This window comes from Mobula birostris, chromosome 1 (genome assembly GCF_030028105.1).
Source record: "Mobula birostris isolate sMobBir1 chromosome 1, sMobBir1.hap1, whole genome shotgun sequence".
Lineage (NCBI taxonomy): Eukaryota > Metazoa > Chordata > Chondrichthyes > Myliobatiformes > Myliobatidae > Mobula > Mobula birostris.
The window spans coordinates 222,832,381-222,855,538 of NC_092370.1; the positions used below are offsets into that span (position 1 = coordinate 222,832,381).

Below are 23,158 nucleotides of genomic sequence, written 5' to 3' on the forward strand. Positions count from 1 at the left end.
GATAGTAAGTATATTCAAATTAAAATATGGTTACTACCGTCTATAAAACAGTCTATACCACGGGGGAACCGCTGCTCAATGCAATCCTTCCTACAGCAGGGTGAATCAAGACGGAGCACAGTATTAGAAATGGCAACGTTGTGTACAACTGAACCCTCGAGAGGGCCCGTCACCCAGCCCAAGGAGCTATTTAACTGTGGGGGAAATTGTTGAGATGGATGCAAGCTGTGACACTGAAGGAACTAGGCAACACACATCAAACTGGGCAGTGGTTTGAGGATGGAGCAGGTGTCTAGGAAGTACAATGCAGAACCTATGTTACTGGTTTATCAGGTAGGAGTATTGCTCTTTCTATGCAGCCTCGAGCACATTTTATATATGAATACTGAGAGGCCTAGATGGAGCGGATGGGGAAAGGCTGTTTCCTATAGCGGACAGTCTAGCTCAGAATTGAAGGCTGTCCCTTTGGAACACCAGTGAGCAGAACTTTAGGCAGAGAGTGGTGAATTTGTGGAATTCGTTGCCTCAGACGGCTGTAGGAACCAAGTCATCGGGGAATTTAAGCCAGAAATTGATAGGTTCTTGATTACTAAATGGGTTAAAGGGTATGATGGTGGCGTAGACTAGAAGAGTCGAATGACCTGAAGTTTTTAGGCACTGTAGCTGTCCACTTGAAACAATCTAGAAACAAAGTGTGCACTTCAGCCCCGAACGGTGCTCACCGGTCTGAGAGGGTCTTCCGAGTCCTATGGGACCTGGAGTACCCTCTCTCCGGGGACATCTGGGCTCAGAAGCGGAAGTCAGTCAGCCTGCTGCCGGGTCCTGTGAGTGACCACCCCGGCCAGGCCGATGAGGAGGTCCTCCGAGGGAGCAGGAGTGTGGCTGAGGTGTCTCAAAAGCTCCTTAAGAAATTCAAATCAGGGCCCTGCAACTCTTCACACCCCGTACTTGTGTGGAACACGAACCCCTCCAGGGGCCAGCAGAGGCAGTTGACTGAGCTATACTAAAAACCCGTCACGCAGCACCGCTCCGTGCAACACCCCGGCCCAGATTCTGAATGTAAATACCACAACACGCACTGTAGACCATTTGCCCACTGAGTCTGCTCCGCCATTCGATCATGGTTGATTTACTAACCCTCTCAAGTTTCAATGTTCCCTCTATTTCTCTACAGCTACGCAGCATTGCTCCGAGCGGAAACTTTACACGGGCCTGAAAACTGCGCGGCACTTAAAACGTTTTGTTTGTAATGTGCATACTATGAATAGTTAGAAAGAAAATTGAAAAATCACATACTTTTGATTTTATTTCTTAATTGGAAGGCATGAAATACAGTACAACAAAGAAATTCGTTCAAATTTCGTAAACTTAGACTTAGATGGCGTCGACAGCGGTCTGGTGGGTTTATTAATGAGCTACCGACTTCCACTGTGTTTATTGATACAATTAGCAAGTGTTATAACTTGAAACAGTGAGAATGTAAATACGTTGAATCGCTATGTAAAGGTGATACATTTATTATTTAGAAAGTTTGGGGATTATATTCATTTACACATAATTACAGGGTATTTCAAAATCATGTTAGCAATATACAAAAGAAAATTCCAACTGCACGGCCGCGGACCCACGCGGTTTGGGTGGGGGAAACAATGGAGTCTCAACCCCATTCTCCAACATTCGGCCCCATAACCTTTAACGCCCATACTAATCAAAAATCTACCAAACTCCACTTTAAATATACCCAATGACCTGTCCCCTACCGCCATCTGTGGCAATGAATTCTGGATCCACCACCCTCCAGCTAAAGAAATCCCTCCTCATCCCTTCTAAAGGGACACTCTTGTATTCTGAGGCTGTGCCTTCTCGTGCTAGACTCCCCCATTATAGGAAACATCCTTACCACATCCATTCTATGAAGATTTTTCAATATTCGACAGATTTCAATGAGATCCTCTTCATTGTGCCTCTACTTGGGAGTTTGCAAAGATTCAGCACGGCATCTAAAACTTTGACGAAGTTCTTACAGATGTGTGGTGGAAAGCACATTGACTGGTTGCATCGCAGCCTGGTGTGTAAACATCAATGTGCTTGAATGAAAGATGCTACAAAGTGTAGTGGATACAGCCCATTCCATCACAGGTACAGCTCTCCCCAAAGTTGAGCACATCTACATGGAGTGTTGTTGCAGGAAAGCATCATCCATCGTCGGGGCGGGGGGAACATATTCTCTTCTCACTGCTGCCATCAGGAAAGGGTACAGAAGCCTCAGGATTCACACCACCAGGTTCAGGAACTGTTATTACCTCTCAACCATTGGCCCTTGAACCAAGGGGGATAACTTCACTCACCCCATCACTGAAACGTTCCCACAGCCTATCGACTCACTTTCAAGGTCTCTTCTACTGTTGTCAACTTTTATTGCCCATTTCAAGATTCAAAGTACATTTATTATCAAGGAATGTATAAATTATACAACCTTGAGATTTGTTTGCTCACAGGTAGCCACAAAGCAAGAAACCCTAAAGAAACCAATTAAAGAGAAAAAATAAAGACCAATACCAGAAGCACAAGAAATCATGCAAGTAATTGAAGCGAAGAACAACATTCTGAACCAAAATTTAGTCCTCAGAGCGGCCCAAAGCCTCTCCAATACCAGCACATGCTTTCTTATTGTAGATAACAGGCCTAAAACTGACCACAATACAGTACTCTTAAGTACTCTAAATGGGGTCTGACCAGTGCCTTATAAAGTCTCAGCAATACATTCTTGCTTTTATATTCCAGTCTCTTGAAATAAAGGCCAATATTGCATTTGCCTTCCTTATTACTGACTTAACCTGCAAGTACCCCCCCCCCCCCCCACCCACTGTTAGATAGCAGAATCGATCACCCAATTTCCCTCGGGATCAATAAAGTATCTATCACCGAGGTGTATCCAGACGGCAGACGTGGGCAAGCCAGTGGAGTGTGTGCAGGATTGGCCTATACAAGAAACACTCGACGCGATGAACTTGAACTTGCTATTCTAGTCTCTCAAAACGAATGCTAACATTGCATTTGCCTTCCTTACTACCGACTCGACCTGAAAGTTAACCTTTATGGACTCCTGTATTAGGACACTCTGCACCTCCGATTTCTGAATTTGCTCCCTGTGTAGAAAATAGTCTGTGGTTGCAGTTTCCTTCTACCACTGTGCATGGCCATACATTTCCCTACACTGTATTCCATCTGGAGAAAGTGGGAGAACACCCGTGTTCCATTGGACTTCCATTGGAGACCCCCCCCCACCCCCACCACCACCACCACATACATACTCTCTCTCTCCCCCTACTGCTGGACGGCAGCCGTGGGGAGTGTACAAGATCGGCCCGTACAGGAAACACCTCGTCGCGCTGCGGAACGGGATTGGCGCCATGGTAGAGTAGTGGAGTTCAATTCCGGCATCCTCCATAAGAAAATCTGTAAATTCTCCCCATGATAATGTGGGTTTCTTCTGGGTGTTTCGGTTGGTAGGTTAATCAGTCACTGCAAATTGTCCCATGATTAGGCTAGGATTAAATTGGGGGTTGCTGGGCGGTACAGCGCGTTGGGATGCAAGGCCTGTTTTGCACTGTGTCTCAAAATAAACAAAAAGGTAAGTACATTTCCAAGAAACGTCTGGTGTTACGTAGGACCGTCCCCCGAGGAGCGTGTCGAGTCCTGGGCATAAGGAGCCGAATGTGGCCAGCTCTCCAGGTGTCCGCAGTGGCCGGAAGCGTTGACTCCGAGACATGTTACAGGCGTGATAGAGGAGAGGGGATTGTGGTTTTGATTAGAGACAACATCGCGGTGCCCAGAGATGATATTCTCGGGGAATTGTCCATTGAGGCCATGGGACTGTATTATACAGCCATCGCCATAATTTCCGTGCTGTAAGGTCTATGGCGCGCTGACAGCGATGATTCAAAAATATACTGACTACCCACTTCTCAAAGACAAATTGGGGTGGGCGTTAAAATGTCAGTAATATCCAAAACCCTTAATTCTGGAGGAAACACGTCTAACTATTCTCACTTAGGTGAAATATTGGTGAGTGGGTGCGTTTAAGGAGGTGTAGAAATCAATGACCTCCGTATTAAGACCAGGAACAGATGCAGCTCCTCTGCTCTGATTGGCTCTCGCCCGTTTCCAATCAAAATATTGACCCCGCCCCATTCGGGTTTCCACGTGCTGTTGGCGGTTCGGAATCAGTTTTAATATCACCGGCATATACCGTGAAATGTGTTGTCTTTGCGGCAGCAGCGCAATGCAATACATAATAATAGAGAGAACAAAACTTGGATTTCAGTAAATGTTTATAAAATAAGTAGTGCAAAAATAAAAACGTAATGAAGTAAACCTGTAATGCCCATTCAGAAATCTAATGGCAGAGAGGAAGAAGCTGTTCTTGAATCTGAGTGTATGCCTTCAGGCTTCTGTACCTCCTCGCTGATGGAAGCAACGAGAAGGGGGCATGTCCTGGATGATAGGTGTCCTTAATGATAAATGCCGCCTTTTTGAGGAATCACTTCTTGAAGGTGTCCTGGATGCTAGTGCCCGTGATGAAGCTGACTAAGTTTACAAGTCTCTGCAGCTTATTTCGATCCTGTGCAGTAGCCGCCTGGCCCACCCCCTTTCCAGACGATGATGCAGCCAGTTAAAATGCTCTCCACAGTACATTAGTCGAAATTTGCAATTGTCTTTGGTGACATAGCAAATCTCCTCAAACTCCTAATGAAATATAGCCACTGTCGTGCCATCTTTGTAGCTACATTGATATGTCAGGTCCAGGGTAAATCCTCAAAGATATTGGCACGGGCTAACTTGAAATTATTCACTCTTTCTCCTTCTGCGAGGTCTGGTGTGTGTGTTCTCTCATCTTGCCCTTTCTGAAATGTACAATCAGCTCTTTGGTCTTACTGACTTTGGGTGCGAGGTTGTTGCTGGATACACCACTCAACCAGCTGATATATCTCACTCCTATACGCCCTCTCGTCACCATCTGACATTCTGCTTACAACAATTGTATCGTCAGCTAATATGTGATGGCATTTGAGTTGTGCCTAGCCACACAGTCATGGGTGTGGAGCAGAGGACCGAGCACACATCCGTGAGGTGCACCGGCGTTGACCGTCAGCTGTTTTCATTGGCCAGAGATCGCCGGTTTGTAATTGGTCCGTGTGCCGGGATGCGACCAATGATGTGACCCTGTTACCCCGCTGACAGCAGGGGGTAGTGGACAATTGCCGCTTGGTGATTGGCTGACAGAGCGAGGCGGGACAAAGGCCGCGACGTGATTGGCCGCGCTCGGGGTGAGTGGGAAACGGGCGGCGACCCTCAGCCCCCGCACGCACGCTCGCGATGTCGGTCCGCTCGCCGGCTGTCGGCATCGACTTGGGCACCACCTACTCCTGCGTCGGCGTCTTCCAGCATGGCAAGGTGGAGATAATCACCAACGATCAGGGCAACCGCACGACGCCCAGCTACGTGGCCTTTACCGACACCGAGCGCCTGATCGGCGATCCGGCCAAGAACCAGGTAGCCATCAATCCCACCAACACCGTCTTCGACACCAAGCGCCTGATAGGCCGGAGGTTCGACGACCCGACGGTGCAAAGCGACATCAAGCTTTGGCCTTTCACCGGTGAGCGGGAAAGCGATGGGCTCAGGGGTATCTAGAAGGGAGCGATGGGATGGAGTGCAGGTGTGAAGGGATAGGTTTGGGTGGGAGGGTGGGGAGGTGGTGTGGTGGTGGAGAGGTGGGATGGGTTGTTGAGGGTGGTGTGGTGGGGAGACTCAGCCATGCGGCCTCTCTGCCGTATGCTGGCAGCTGGAATGGTGTTGTACACCGCCCTCTAGATGTGGTGTACCCTAGGCTCTGCATCTAGAGAGCACCGTGCTCGTTCACAGTTACGGAGCACGGGAAGAGGCCCTTTGGCCTAATCAATCCAGGCTGACCAAGATGCCATCTAAGCTAGTTGCAATTTGCACAAAATGTTGGGGGAATTCAGCAGGTCAGGCAGCATTCATGCAAAAAAAGTACAGTTGATGTTTCAGGCCGAAACCCTTCAACGTGTGTGTGTTGCTTGGATTTCCAGCATCTGCAGGGGTTTTTTTTTCTTGTTTGTATTTACAATTTACTTCTGTTTGGCCCTTATTGCGATAAGCCACTTCCTCTGGCAATTCATTCCATACACTTACCACCCACTGCATTTCAAATAAAGTTCCCATTAAATTTCTCCCCTCTTAACTTAAATATATGCCCTTTGGTTCTTGATTCCCCAACCCTGCGTAAAAGGCTGGGTGCATTCACCTCATCTACGTATACTATTTTATACAAAACCGCTTTTCATACAGATTTGGGTTAGTAACTGGTTGGTATGCTATGTTGCCATCAGAAACATGGCAATACTTGTGGACTGTCCCCAGCACATCCTCTGATTGTGGTCATTGACACAAACAATGCTTTTCACTGTAAGTTTCTATGTACACGTGAGAAGGTAATTATTAAGCAGCCCTAGCCTGTCTAGCCTCTCCCTTTCACTTGGTCTCTGGGAAAACTGGCAGTATCCTTATAAATGTATTCTGCACTCTTTCCAGTTTAATAACATCTTTCCTACAGCAGGGTAACCAAAACTGGACACAATACTCCAGCTGTGGCCTCACCAGAATCTTGTGTGACAGGAACATAAACCTTCTTGCTGTTCTATGACTCAGTTATTCAATCCAATAAGTAGTTCTTTAGCAATACGGATCTACACTTGGTTGCCATTTCATTCGGAAACTCCTTCATGATCTTCCGCTGTAGCCTATCCACTTCAAGGTTTGATTTGCTGTGCATTCAGAGATGCTCTTCTGCACACTACTGTTGTAAAGCGTGGTTATTTGGATTACTGTCAGCATGAACCAGTCTGGCCATTCTCCTCTGACCAGGTTTTTGCCCACAAAACAGCTGTCACTGGATTTTTAAAATTTACTTTTTGCACCATTCAGTAAACTCTGGAGACAGAGTGAAAATCCCAGGAGATAGCAGTTTCTGAGGTACTCAAACCACCCATCTCACATCAATAATCATTAATGACTAGACTCTTGGCAGTGTGGAGGATCAGAGGGATCTTGGAGTCCGAGTCCATAGACACTCAAAGCTGCTACACAGGTTGACTGTGTGGTTAAGAAGGCGTACTGTGCATTGGCCTTCAATCGTGGGATTGAGTTTAAGAGCCGAGAGGTAATATTGCAGCCATATAGGACCCTGGTCAGACTTCACTTGGAGTACTGTGCTCAGTTCTGGTTGCCTCTCTATAGGAAGGACGTGGAAACCATAGAAAGGGTGCAGAGGAGATTTACAAGGACGTTGCCTGGATTGGGGAGCATTCCTTATGAGAATAAGTTGAGTGAACTTGGCCTTTTCTCCTTGGAGTGACAGAGGATGAGAGGTGACCTGACAGAAGTGTATAAGATGTTGAGAGGTATTGATCATGTGGATAGTCAGAGGCTTTTTCCCAAGGCTGAAATGGCTAGCATGAGAGGGCGTAGTTTTAAGGTGCTTGGAAGCAGGTACAGAGGAGATGTCAGGGGTAAGTTTTTTTTACGCAGAGCGTGGTGGGTGCGCGGAAGGGCTGCCGGTGGAGGCAGAAATGATAGGGTCTTTTAAGAGATTCCTGGATGGATACATGGAGCTTAGAAAAATAGAGGGCTATGAGTAAACCTAGATAGTTCTAAGGTAAGGACATGTTCGGCACAGGTTTGTGGGCCGAAGGGCCTGTATTGTGCTACAAGGTTTTCTGTGTTTCTAACAATCATTCAATGGTTAAACCACTTGGATCACATTTCCTCCCCATTCTGATGTTTGGTCTGAACAACAATGAACCTCTTAATACAACAAGATGGTGCTGCATACGGCGGCCCTGTTGTGAGCTCTGTTCCAACTTTACAGTATACTGCTAATTTTTGCGATTTCCTTCACATTTCTTGTTCAATTCGCTGATGGTCACATTAGATATGATGGACTGACTCTCCTGAACGTCAGGAAGACGACATTTACCCACTACACGCTGCCTTTTCTACACTGGAAACCCCAACTTGAGCGATCAGTGGGAGGTTCATCTACTACACTGCTGCTACCTCGGAGGTGAGGGAAAAGGACCGGCGTTCTCTTGAGGTTGAGACGGTGTACTAATCAGCCGCAACTGCTAGCACACTCCTGGCTAACGTTCAATCCCTGGACAATAAGCTGTGCGAACTGAGAGCCAGAATTTCCTACCAGTGGGAAACAAAGGAGTGTGACATTTTGTGCTTGGTGGAGACCTGGCTGACGGGTGAGATACTGGATCATGCCATCGAGCCCTCTGGGTTCTCCCTGTACTGGGTGGACAGATCAAAAAAGCCTCTCTGGGAAGAGTAAAGGAGATGGGGTATGCTTCATGATCAACAGTGCTCGGTGTGGCCCCCGGAACGTGCATGCCCTCAAATCCTTTTGTTCCCTGGATCTGGAGTACCTTGTGGTGCTGTGTTGACCTTTCTGGTTGCTTAGGGAGTTCACAGCTATTATTATCACAGCTGTGTATATTCCGCCATAGGCTGATACTGACCTGGCTGTCAAGGAACTGTAGAAGACCATCAGCACACTGGAGACTGCACAACCGGGGGCTGCCTTCATCGTTGCCAGTGATTTTAATAGAGCACGTTGATGGAAGTTTCTCTGGAGTTTTGTCAACATATCCATGTGAGCACACGGGGATATAGCATACTAGATCACTGCTACTGTCCCTTCTGCAACGCTAACAAAGCGCTCCTTCGCCAAACATTTGGAAAATCTGATCACTCCTTCATCCTGCTTTTGCTGAAGTACAGGCAGAAGCTGAAACAAGAGGCAGCCAGAGTTAAAGCCATCCACTGTTGGTCTGACCAGTGGGCCTCCATGCTACAGGACTGCCTTGATGACGTCGACTGGAATGTTTTCCATGATGAGGACGTTGTCGCCCAGAAATCACTCAGGGTCTATCCAAACCAGAAACCCTGGATCAACAGTTCTGTGCGAGCAGCACTTACTGCGCAACACAGAGCTTACGTTGCCAGTGACCAATAGGAACTCAAGAAATGCAGCTACGGTCTGTGCAAAGCCATCAGGGCAGCAAAACAACAATAACAGGACAAGATTCAGACACAGTTCTCCATCAACAACTCTCGCAGCTTGTGGCAAGGTCTGCACACTATCGCAGACTTCAAAGCTAAACGCAGTGGGGTTTCCAACATTGCTGCTTCTCCCCCAGATGAGCTAAGTATTTTTCACTCTCGATTTGATGTTGCCAATACTGAGCCCCTGAGGAGAGCTGCTGAGGCTGAAGTACGCAAGTGTTTCCAACGAGTGGACAGTCGCAAGGCTACAGGACAAGACGGCATCGCAGGGTGGGTACAGAGTGTGCACGGCACAGCTGGCAGCTGTGTTTACAGGCATTTTTAACCTCTCTCCCAGTGTAGAGTGCAGCACATTGACTCTCCGTAACTGCTTTTGACAAGTTAAGGTTGAGACACCTTCTTGAATTGTCACTGGCATACAGGCATGATTGGGCAAGGAGTTCTAGGATATTGACTCAGTGATGATGAAGGAACACCAATATATTTCCAATTTAGGACACTGAGAGAACCGTTCAGGTGGTGGTGTTCCCAGGCATGAGCTCTTGTCCTGCCTGGTGGGTAGTGGTCACTGGTTTGGAATGTGGTGTCAGAGTGATCTGCTTGATTAGCTTCAGTGCATTTCGTAGAGTGTTCACACTGCATCCACCATGTGGATGGAATTGAAGCTTAGAGTGGTGTCTGACATGCTGGTCATGATCAGTACTTTCTGGATAATCTTGAGTTTCTTGATATGTTCTGCAACTGTACTCTTTCAAGCAAGTAGAGGGTATACCATTACCTTCCTAATTTATGGTGGTGCAATATCTTTGGAACGTCAAGAGGTGCTGTCAAATAACTTGCATGTCTGGCACTTTTATAAAGGGAGCATTGATTGAGGAATCAATGTTAATAAAGCATTGGGAGAATCCACGATCATCTTAAGTGCAATGCTGTAAGGTCTTTTGTACCAGGATGAAAAAGGGGCCTCCTCATATTCTGCCTGAGTCATCTACAACAAGTTGGCATGAAAGCTGAATTGCCCAATTGTACATAATTTATACCCACTGTGTCCCTTTTTTCTCTCTCCTTATCTACCTACTTCATCTTAAGTAAACCCCAACACCTCCTAACTAGCTGCATCACTGCCTGGTATTGGAAATGTACTTCCCTCAATCACAAGACTCTACAGAGAGTGGTGTGGACAGCCCAGTGCATCTGTAGATGTGAACATCTCACTATTCAGGACATTTACAGAGCCAGGTGTGTACCACAAACTGTTCCAGCTGCTACCATCTGGGAAATGGTACTGCAGCATAAAAGCCAGGACCAACAGGCTCCGGGACAGCTGCTTCCCCCAGGCCGTTAGACTGATTAATTCACACTGATACAATTGTATTTCTATGTTATGTTGACTGTCCTGTTGGATATACTATTTTTATAAATTACACATTGCACACTTAGACAGAGACAAAACGGAAAGATCTTTACTCCTCATTTATATGAAAGACGTAAGTAATAAAGTCAGTTCAATTCATCTATGTCTGCATGCTTTTAGGCATTGAGTTGCTGCTACATGATTTGCAGACTAGGTCTTTTGACTTCTAGAATCTGCACTTATGTTTTAATTATTATCTGTTTCCCCTTAAACTTAAAAGCTCTTCTGATCTTAAAAGCTCTTGTAGATTTATCAAACATAAGTGCTATACATAAAACCATATTTGCTCTATGTAATCCTGATTTTTATCTTTGAATCTTTATACAATGTCTAATATGGACATACACAATTCACCTAACAATGTTAGGCTATCTTGCACTGTAGCAATTTAATTTTCTGTACCCTCATTCTTAATTAGGGAAATTGTTTTGTTTCTTCCTAATTTAACGTAAACATTGTTGTTTGTCATCTATATTAACAATATGGAATACAACCTCATTCTCCTGCCTTCTCCGTGTAACATTTCATGGCCTGACTTGTCAAGTATCTATCAACCTCTTCTTAAGTACATCCAATGACCTGGCCTCCACAGCTGCCTGTGGCAATGAATTCCACAGATTTGCCACCCTCTGACTAAAGAAATTCCTACTAATCTCTGTTCTAAAAGGAATTCCTTCTATTCTGATGCTGTGCCCTTTAGTCCTAAACTACCCCACTATAGGAAACATCCTCTCCACATCCACTCTATCTAGGCCTTTCAACATTCAATAGATTTCAATAAGATCCTCCCTCATTCTTCTAAATTCCAGCAAGTACAGGCCAAGAACCATCAGGTGCTTCTCATATGATAAGCTTTTCATTCCCAGAATAATTTTTGTGAACCTCCTTTGAACCCTCTCCAGTTTCAACACATCCTTTTTAAGATGAGGGACCCAAAACTGCTTATAGTACTCTTAAGTGAGGCCTCACCAGTGCCTTATAAAGCCTCAGAATTAGATCCTTGTTTTTATATTCTCATCCTGAAATGAATGCTAATGTTCATTTACTTTCCTTACCACCAACTCAACCTGCAAGTTAACTTCTAGGGAATCCTGCATGAGGACTCCCAAGTCCCTTTGCACCTCAGATTTTTGAATTCTCTCCCTGTTTAGAAAATAATCTGTGCTTTTATTTCTTCTACTAAAGTGCATAACCATATATTTCCCGACACTGTATTCCATCTGCCACTTCTTTGCCCATTCCCCTAATCTAAGTCCTTCTGTAACTTCTCTGCTTCCTCAAAACTACATGCCTCACCACCTTCCTTTGTATTGTCCTCAAAGTTGGCCGTAAAACCATCAATTCCATCATCCAAATCATTGATGTTTGACATAAAAAGAAGTGGTCCCAGCACCACTAGCTAATCAGAAAAGGTTACCTTTATTTCCACTCTGTGCCTCCTGCCAGTCAGCCAATGTTCTATTCAAGTTAGTAACTTTCCTATAACAACCTGGGCTATTATCTTTCTAAGCAGCCTTGTAAGCAGCACTTCATAAAAGCCCTTCTGAAAATTCGAGTATACAACATCCATCCTCCTTTGTTTATCCTGCTTGTTATTTATTCAAAGAATTCCAATAGATTTGTCAGGCAAGATTTTCCCTTAAGGAAAATAGAGATAGAGTGGATAGCCAGCGCCTCTTCCCCAGGGCACCACTGCTCAATACAAGAGGACATGGCTTTAAGGTAAGGGGTGGGAAGTTCAAGGGGTATATTAGATGAAGGTTTTTTACTCAGGGAGTGGTTCGTGCGTGGAATGCACTGCCTGAGTCAGTGGTGGAGGCAGATACACTAGTGAAGTTTAAGAGACTACTAGACAGGTATATGGAGGAATCTAAGGTGGGGGTTTATATGGGAGGCAAGGTTTGAGGGTCGGCACAACATTGTGGGCCAAAGGGCCTATACAGTGCTGTACTATTCTATGTTCTATGAAACCACGCTGACTTTGGCCTATCTTACCAGGTGCCTCCAAGTATTTCTAAACCCCACAATTGACTCCAACATCTTCCCAATCACTGAGGTCAGGCCAATTGATCTTTAATTTCCTTTCTTCTGCCTCCCTCCCTTCTTGGAGAGTGGAGTGACATTGCAGTTTTCCAATCCTCTGGATCCATGCCAGAATGTAGTGATCCTTGATCATTACTAATGCCTTGACAGCATCTTCAGCTATCTCTTTAAAACCCTGGGTTGTCGTCCATCTGGTCCAGGTGACGTATCAACCTTCAGACCTTCCAGCTTCCCAAGCACTTTTCCCTAGTTATGGCAACTGAACTCACTTCTGATCCCTGACTCTCTTGAGCTTCTGGCATACTGTTCATGACTTCCACAGTGAAGACTGGTGCAAAGTGCTTATTTTGTCCATCCTCCATTTCCCTCTTTCCTCATTACCACTTCTTTAGTGTCATTTTCCTGTGGTCTGATGTCTGCTCTTGCCTCTCTTTTGTTCATTATATATCTTTAAAAAACTTTTGTAATCTGCTTTGATATTAGTCTGCTTAACTTCATATTTCATCTTTTCCCTCCCTATGGTTTTTTAGTTGCCTTCTGTTGGTTTTTACATTTGGCAATCCTCTAACTTCACACTAATTTTTGCTTTATTAAATGCTCTTTTTAGCTTTTATGTTGACTTTGGCTTCCCTTGTCAGCCACAGTTATGTCATCCCATCTTTAGACTATCTCTTATTTGGGATGTATCTATCTGAGCTTTCCAAATTGCTCCCAGAAACTCCAGCCATTGCTGCTCTGCCATCAACCCTGGTAGTGTCCCCTTCCAATCAACTCTGGCCAGCTCCTCTCATGCCTCTGTAATTCCCTTTACTCCATGATACATCTGACTTCAGCTTCTCCTTTTCAAATTGCAAGATGGAGTCTATCATATTATCACTGCATCCTAAGGGTTCCTTTACCTTTAGCTCCTTAATCAAATCCAGTTCATTACACAACATCCATTCCAGAATAGCTGATCTCCTAGTGGGCTCAGCCACAAGCTGTTCTAAAGAGCCATCTCATCGGCATTCTACAAATTCTCTCTTGGGGTCCATAATCAGCACCAAACTGATTTTCCTAATCTACCTGCATATTGGAATCCCTCATGATGATCGTAACATTACCCTTTTGACATCTATTTTCTTCTACCTGTTGTAATTTGTAGCCCACATCCTGTCCACGTTTCGGATGCCTGTAAATAACTCCCATCAGGAACCCTTGCAATTCCTCAACTCTACCCACAAGGATTCTACATCTTCTGATCCTATACCACCTCTAAGGATTTGATTTCATTCTTTACCAACAGAGCATGCCACCCCTTCTGCCTTTCTGCCTGTCCTTTTGATACGTCGAGCATCCTTGGATGTTAAGCTCCCAAACATAATCTTCTTTCAGCCACAATTGAATGATGCCCATGTCATACCTACCAATCTAACTGCACTACAAGATTATCTGCCTTGTTCCATATACCGTGTGCCTTTAAATATATGTCAGTCCTGTATTCATCACTCGTTGATTTTGTCCCCCGTTACACTGCAACTCATCCCACTGACTGCAATTTTGCCCTATCATCAACCTCTCCTTGCTCAAGCAGAGCAGTCTCATTACACACTGCCTCTGCTTGTATACCAACTGTGCCATCCTCAGCCCTATCACTGGCTTTCCTGTCAAAACCTGCCCACAAGGCTTTTGGCACCCCCCCCTGGTTCAGGTGTAACCTGCCCCTTTTGTACAGGTCATACCTTCCCCAGAAGAGAAAGGTATTCTGCCCCCTGCACCAGTTCCTCACCCATGCATTCATCTGCCAAATCGCCCTATTCTTACCCTCACTAGGTGTGGCATGGGCAGCAATCCAGAGGTTACTACCCTGATGGTCCTGCTTTTCAGCTTTCCACCTAGCTCCCTAAATTCTCTCTTCGGGGCCTGCTCCCTTTTCCTATCTTTGTCTTTGGTGCCAATATGTACCAAACTTCAGGCTGCACCCCCTTCCCCTTTAGAATGCCGTGGGTTCGATCCGAAATGTCTATGATCCTGGCATCTGGAAGGCAACGTACAATCTGGTGTCTCTATGGTGTCCACAGAATCTCGTGTTTACTCTTAACTACCAGATCCAGTCATTGCGGCTCCCACCGGTAAGTCATCAACCCCCCACCCTCATCCCCTCACCAAACAGTGTCTAAAGTGGTATACTTATTATTGATGGGAATGGCCACAGGAGTATTCTGCACTGACTGCCCATTTTCTTTCCCTCTCCTGACAGTCACCCAGGAACCTGCCTCCTGCAAGTTGGGGGTGACTACCTCATGTAGCTCCTACCCATCACCTCCTCAGTTTTCCATATGAAGCGAAGGTCATCGAGCTGCAGCTCTGGTTCCTTGACATGTCGTGTCCTCTGAAGAACTGAACTTGGTGCACCTGGTGTAGATATAGTTATCCAGGAGGCTAGAGGTCTCCCAGAATTCCCACATCTCACAAAGAACACAACACAGCTCCTGGAGCCATCGTCACTGCTCTACGTATGTACTAACAAAGAATGAAGAAGAAACTTGCTGGATACTTGCCTTGCTTAAGTTTGTTGAGCCAAAGTTTCCCCACTCTTTAACACTGGTCCACTCACACAATGGCCACTCCGCTTGTCCCTACCTTATTTTTATTTACCCATGCTGATAAATCATCAGAAAATGGCAAAAACCCATGAATGCTCCCTTTTTTTTAAAAACCCCTAACTTGTGGACCTGTGAGCTGCCTCCTCTCTTGCTCCTGATACGATTGTGCTGCTGGAAAAATGCTGACAAGTGTGAGGTGTTTCACTTTGGGAGGAGAAACTGAGGTAGTACTTTAAAAAGAGTGAACAGTAGGGCATTAAAGGATGTGTTGAACAGGGGGATCTGGGAACACAAATCCCTAGTTCCTTGAAAGTAGCATCACGGGTTTAAAAGGTCTTCAGTCTTCCCAGCATCGAGGACATCTTCAAAAGGTTATACCTCAAAAAGGCTCCATCCATCATTAAGGACACCCGTCACCTGGGACATGCCCTCTTCTCATTCCTACCATCAAGTAGGAGGTACAGGAGCCTGAAGACATGCTCAATATTTTAGAAACAGCTTCTTCCACTCTGCCCCCAGATTTCTGAATGGACAATGACCATAAGACCATAAAACAAAGGAGCAGAAGTCAGCCATTCAGCCCATCGAGTCTGCTTCGCCATTTTATCATGAGCTGATCCATTCTCCCATTTAGTCCCACTCCCCTGCCTTCTCACCATAACCTTTGATGCCCTGGCTACTCAGATACCTATCAATCTCTGCCAATGACTTGGCCTCCACTGCTGCCCATGGCAACAAATTCCATAGATTCACCACCCTCTGACTAAAAAAATTTCTTCACATCTCTGTTCTGAATGGGCGCCCTTCAATCCTGAAGTCATGCCCTCTCGTACTAGACTCCCCGATCATGGGAAACAACTTTGCCACATCCACTCTGTCTATGCCTTTCAACATTCGAAATGTTTCTATGAGGTCTCCCCTCATTCTTCTAAACTCCAAAGAATACAGTCCAAGAGCGGACAAATGTTCCTCATATGTTAACCCTCTCATTCCGGGAATCATTCTAGTGAATCTTCTCTGTACCCTCTCCAACGTCAGCATATCCTTTCTTAAATAAGGAGACCAAAACTGCCCACAGTACTCCAAGTGAGGTCTCACCAGCGCCTTATAGAGCCTCAACATCACATCCCTGCTCCTTTACTCTATTCCTCTAGAAATGAATGCCAACATTGCATTCGCCTTCACTACTGACTCAACCTGGAGGTTAACCTTAAGGGTATCTTGTATGAGGACTCCCAAGTCCCGTTGCATCTCAGAGCTTTGAATTCTTTCCCTATTTAAATAATAGTCTGCCCGTTTATTTCTTCTGCCAAAGTGCATAACCATACACTTTGCAACATTGTATTTCATTTGCCACTTCTTTGCCCATTCTTACAATCTATCCAAGTCTCTCTGCAGACTCTCCATTTCCTCAGCACTACCGGCCCCTCCTCCTATCTTCATATCATCAGCAAACTTAGCCACAAAGCTATCTATTCCATAATCCAGATCATTGATGTACAATGTAAAAAGAAGCGGTCCCAACATGGACCCCTGTGGAACACCACTGGTAACCGGCAGCCAACCAGAATAGGATCCCTTTATTCCCACTCTCTGTTTCCTGCCAATCAGCCAACGCTCCATCCATGTATGTAACTTTCTCATAATTCCATGGGCTCTTATCTTGTTAAGTAGCCTAATGTGTGGCACCTTGTCAAAGGCCTTCTGAAAATCCAAATATACAACATCCACTGCATCTCCCTTGTCTAGCCTACTGGTAATTTCCTCAAAAAGTTGTAATAGGTTTGTCAGGCAGGATTTTCCTTTAAGGAATCCATGCTGAGTTCTGCCTATCTTGTCATATGCCTCCAGGTACTCCGTATCCTCATCCTTGACAATCCACTCCAACAACTTCCCAACCACCGATGTCAAGCTAACAGGTCTATAATTTCCTTTTTGCTTCCTTGCCCCCTTCTTGAATAGCGGAGTGACATTTGCAATCTTCCAGTCCTCCGGAACCATGCCAGAATCTATCGACTTTTGAAAGATCATCGCTAATGCCTCCACAATCTCCACAGCTACTTCCTTCAGAACACGAGGGTGCATTCCATCTGGTCCAGGAGATTTATCTACCTTTAGACTATTCAGCTTCCTGAGTACTTTCTCTGTCGTAATTGTGACTGCGCACACTTCTCTCCCCTGCCACCCTTGAGTGTCTGGTATACTGCTGATGTCTTCCTCAGTGAAGACTGATGCAAAATACTTGTTCAGTTCCTCTGCCATCTCCTCATCTTCCATTACAATTTCTCCAGCATCATTTTCTATCAGTCCTTTACTTACTCTCACCTGTCTTTTACTCTTTATATACTTGAAAAAGCTTTTAGTATCCTCTTTGATATTATTTGCTAGCTTCCCTTCATAGTTAATCTTTTCCCTCTTAATGACCTTCTTAGTTTCCTTTTGTAAGGTTTTAAAAACTTCCCAATCCTCTGTCTTCCCACTATTTTTTGCTTCCTTGTATGCCCTCTCCTTTGCTTTGACTTCTCTTGTCAACCACGGTTGCATCCTTTTTCCATTCGAAAATTCTTCTTTTTTGGAATATACCTGTCTTGCACCTTCCTCACTTCTCGCATAAACTCCAGCCACTGCTGCTCTGCTGTCTTTCCCGCCAGTGTCTCTTTTCCGTCAACTTTGGCCAGTTTGACAATGAATCCTCGATATTTTTCTTTTTTGTTCTCTTTTTGCACTGCTTACTTACCTGTATGTTTTCTTTTTGTAATTCAAAGTGTATTGTTATGTATTATATCTACTACCTCTGTTTATAGAAAAAAAACATATTTCACAACATTTGCCAGTGATATTAAATCTGATTCTGATAATGAGAGCTTTTGGCACATTGGCCTTCGTAAATTAAAGGAGTTGGGATGTTGTGTTGACAGTGCATTGGTGAGACCAAATTTTAAGTAAAATCTGCAGTTTTTGTCACCTACTTACAAAGAAGATATCAATGAGTTTGAAAGAGTATGGAAAAAATTTACGAGGATGTTGCCAGAACTTGAGGACCTAAGTTACAGGAAAAGGTTGAATAGGTTCATTCCCTAAGTGTCACTTCCAACAGAAGTGTTCATTCTGTAGGAGAATGAGGGGAGATTTTGCAGAGCTATACAAAAATTTGAGTGGTATAGCTAGGGTAAATGTAAGCAGGTTTTTTTTTACTATTTGGGGAGACTAGAACAAGAGTTCATATGTTAAGGGTGAAATATTGAAGGTGAACCTGGGAGTGGGGGGAACTTTGATCAGAGTGTGGAATGAGCTGCCAGCTAAAGTGGTGGATTGCATTTCAATTGCAATGTTTAAGAGAAATTTGGGTAAGTACATGGGTGGGAGGGCTATGTTCCAGCTGCAGGTTGATGGGCCTAGGTAGAGTAACAGTTCCACATTGGCCTTTATTAATCAAAGTATTGAGTATAAGAGCTGGAATGTTATGATGAGGTTGTATAAGGCATTGGTGAGGCCGAATCTGGAGTATTGTGTTCAGTTTTGGTCACCAAATTACAGGAAGGATATAAATAAGGTTGAAAGAGTGCAGAGAAGGTTTACAAGGATGTTGCCGGGACTTAGAAACTCAGTTACAGAGAAAAGTTGAATAGGTTAGGACTTTATTCCCTGGAGCGTAGAAGAATGAGGGGAGATTTGATAAGAAGTATATAAAATTATGATGGGTATAGATAGAGTGAATGCAAGCAGGCTTTTTCCACTGAGGCAAGGGGAGAAATAAAGCGGAGGACATGGGTTAAGGGTGAGGGGGGAAAAGTTTAAAGGGAACATTGGGGGGGCTTCTTCATACAGAGAGTGGTGGGAGTATGGAATGAGCTACCAGACGAGGTGGTAAATGCGGGTTCTTTTTTAACATTTAAGAATAAATTGGACAGATAAATGGATGGGAGGTGTATGGAGGGATATGGTCCGTGTGCAGGTCAGTGGGACTAGGCAGAAAATGGTTCGGCACAGCCAAGAAGGGCCAAAAGGCCTGTTTCTGTGCTGTAGTTTCTATGGTTTCTATGAATTAGATGGGCTGAAGGACCTATTTCCTTGATGTAGTACTCTGACTTTGTTATAGAATCTAGAAGATTTTGGAAGGTGACCAGTTTGTCTGTGGACCAATTTGCTCAAATAGGAGAAAGTTATTTCCACCATCTCACCATTTTTGGAGTTTATAGGTTAATCTATGTAAATGATCTCTGGAAGGGACAAGTTTCTGTTGGGGAAAGTACTTGGTTGCTAGGGGCAGGTGGGGTGGAGAAACTGCTTCTTTAACTAAGAAATGGTGTTCATTCAACATTTAACAATATATTTCTTCGTTCTTCATCTCCCAGTGATCAATGATGGAGGGAAACCCAAAGTCCAAGTGGAGTACAAAGGGGAAAATAAGACATTCTTTGCTGAGGAGATTTCCTCTATGGTGCTAACAAAAATGAAAGAGATAGCAGAAGCGTACCTAGGCAGTCAAGTCACCAATGTCGTCGTCACAGTGCCAGCTTACTTTAATGATAGTCAAAGACAAGCTACCAAAGATGCTGGAACCATTGCTGCTTTAAATGTGATGAGAATAATCAATGAACCAACAGCAGCTGCTATCGCTTATGGACTAGACAAAGCAGGACCTGGTGAGCGTAATGTTCTCATCTTTGACCTGGGAGGCGGAACTTTTGATGTTTCGATCCTTACCATCGAAGATGGCATCTTTGAGGTAAAGTCCACTTCTGGAGATACTCACCTGGGGGGAGAGGATTTTGACAGTCGCATGGTGAACCACTTTATTGAGGAATTCAAACGGAAATTTCAGAAGGACATCTCCCAGAACAAGCGGGCAGTGAGACGTTTGCGCACAGCTTGTGAGCATGCCAAAAGGACTCTGTCCTCGAGTACACAGGCCAGTGTTGAGATTGACTCCTTGCATGACGGTGTAGACTTCTACACATCAATCACCAGGGCCAGGTTTGAAGAATTGAACAGTGATCTCTTCAGAGCTACACTGGAGCCCATTGAGAAAGCCCTTCACGATGCCAAGATTGACAAATCTCGGATTCAAGATGTTGTCCTTGTGGGAGGCTCCACAAGAATCCCTAAAATCCAGAATATACTTCAAGACTTTTTCAATGGGAAGGAACTGAACAAAAGCATCAATCCCGATGAGGCAGTAGCTTATGGTGCCGCAGTGCAGGCAGCCATTTTAACAGGTGACAAGTCTGAAAATGTACAGGACCTGTTGCTCCTGGATGTCGCTCCCCTGTCTCTTGGTATTGAGACAGCTGGTGGGATCATGACTCCCCTCATTAAACGAAACACCACCATCCCTACCAAACAGACACAGGTCTTCACCACTTACTCAGACAACCAAACTAGTGTCCTTATTCAAGTCTATGAAGGGGAAAGAGCAATGACCAAAGACAACAACCTGCTTGGTACATTCAGCCTGGTCGACATCCCACCAGCTCCACGTGGACTGCCACAGATAGAGGTGATCTTTGATATAGATGCCAATGGCATCCTGAATGTTTCAGCAGTTGACAAGAGCACAGGACACACAAACAAAATCACCATTACCAACAACAAGGGCCGGCTGAACAAAGATGACATTGAGCGTATGGTGCAGGAGGCAGAGCACTATAAGGCAGAGGACAACCTGAACAGGGAGAAGGTGACTGCCAAGAACATGCTTGAGTCCTATGCATACAACATGAAGCAGGCCGTACAGGATGAGAACCTGAAAGGGAAAATCAGTGAGGAGGATGGGAAGGCTATCCTGGCAAAATGTCAGGAAGTCCTCAGCTGGTTAGAAAGAAACCAGACAGCAGAGAAGGAGGAGTTGGATTATCAGCAGAAAGAGCTAGAGAAAGTCTGTAAACCACTTCTCAAGTTCTTCAGATGTCCCTGCAGTGGGATACGTCCAGGAGCCAGCAGTTCCTCGGTGCCCAGCAGCCCAACTGGACCCACAATTGAAGAGGTTGACTGAGTGAGATGGCTAAGGGCATTGGAAGAACTACTTCTTTTTCTTGTTCCCTCAGCATTAATGGGGCGAGGAGGGAGGGAACACTTAACTATGTATTATCGATAACAAGCCGTTCAGATAATACAAAGGACTCAACTGCTTATTTCTCTATCTTACTGTAGATTAATTATCAGAGTCCAATTACACATTATCACATACATATACTTTGTTAAAATTTAGAGATACAGCAGGGTAACAGGCCTTTCTGACCCAACTAGCCCATGCTGCCCAGTTACACTTGTGCAACAAATTAACCTATTAATCTGTACATCTTTGGAATGTGGGAGGAAACCAGAGAGTCCAGAGAAGAGCCACACAGTCACGAGGAGAACCTTAAGCTCCTTACAGACAGTGGCAGGAATTGAACTTGGGTCACTGCACTGGCCCTGTAATGGTGTTATGCTAACTGCTGTGCTACCTTGCTTCCTGTTATTGCTGTCCCTAAATCATTGCCTTTAAAAATTATCACCAGGTACTCTGAATTCACAAACAGCATGCATGATCTTTACCGTCATAGAGCAATGCAGAACGAATGCAGGCCCTTTGATCCAGAGTCCATGCTGACCATGGAGCCATCCCAGCTAATCCCAACTTCCCATATCACTCTAATCTAAGCCTACCCTTCCATGTACCTATCCAAGTGCTTCTAAAATGATACCATTGTAACAGCCTCAACCCCTCTGCTAGCAGCTAGTTATATGCACCACCTTTTTATATGGGAAAAAGTTGCACCTTGGTTTCCTTTTAAATATTTCCAAAACTATGCCCCTAGTTTTGGTCTGTCCTATCCTGCAGCACAGACTGTTGCCTTCCACCTTATCTATGCCTTTCATAATTTTAAACATTACTATAAGGTTGCCCCTTTTTCTCATATCTTCCGGAGAATAAAAACCTAGCCTAATCTTTAGCAACTTCATACGTTGGTAAAGGTTGTGCTGTTGATTTAATCTGGAGTAGAAATAACTAATAAAATGAAAAATAATTTTTTCATTCTTAATGCGATAGCTATTTGAAACTTGCTGCTTTAAGGTTCTTTCCATGCTAAAGCAGTTAATGGGGAAGAGATCTACCGCACAGCAACAGGTCCTTCGGTCCACAATGTTGTGCTGAACCTATTAAATTAGTAATCAAATGGCTAGCTAAACTAGTCTCATTGGCCTACACAGTGTCCATATCCTTCCATCTCCCTCACATTTATGTGCCTATCTTAATGCCTCTTAAAAGCATCTAAATAAATAAATAAATATATATATAATATAAAAAAAATTTCCCCTCACATCTCATTTTAAAATTAAGATGAGTACCCCTCTGGTATTAGACATTTTCTATCTTTGCCCCTCGTAGCCTTATAAACCTCAATCAGATGTTCCTTCACCCTCTGCTGCTGCAGGGCAAACACCACAAGTTTGTCCAACCTCTCAGTATAGCACACACCTTCTAATCCTGACGGCATCCTGGTAAACACGAGGAAATCTGCAGATGCTGGAATTTCAAGCAACACACATAAAATTTGCTGGTGAGCACAGCAGGCCAGGCAGCATCTATAGGAAGAGAAACAGTCGACATTTTGGGCTGAGACCCTTCGTCAGGACTAACTGAAAGAAGAGATAATAAGAGATTTGGGGTGGGGGGAGATCCGAAATGATAGGAGAAGACAGGAATGGGAGGGATGGAGCCAAGAGCTGGGAAGTTGATTGGCAAAAGGGATATGAGAGGATCATGGGACGGAAGGCCTAGGGAGAAAGAAAGGTGGGGGGAGCCCAGAGGATGGGCAAGGAGCATAGTGAGAGAGAGAGAGAGAGAGAGAGAAAATAAACAAATAAATAATGGATGGGGTACGAAGGGGAGTTGGGGCATTAACGGAAGTTAGAGAAGTCAATGTTCATGCCATCAGGTTGGAGGCTACCCAGATGGGATATAAGGTGGTGT

The 23,158-nt window shown here is 44.7% G+C and overlaps 1 protein-coding gene across 1 annotated transcript; it reads left to right on the forward strand.

The window, feature by feature from the left end:
- Positions 1-5,379: 5,379 nt before the first annotated feature.
- Positions 5,380-21,240, forward strand: LOC140185805 (heat shock-related 70 kDa protein 2-like). The gene is made up of 2 exons (XM_072239559.1): positions 5,380-5,662; positions 19,554-21,240. The coding sequence occupies exons 1-2, from the start codon at positions 5,380-5,382 to the stop codon at positions 21,191-21,193; spliced, it is 1,923 nt and encodes a 640-aa protein (XP_072095660.1). The 3' UTR covers positions 21,194-21,240.
- Positions 21,241-23,158: the final 1,918 nt, after the last annotated feature.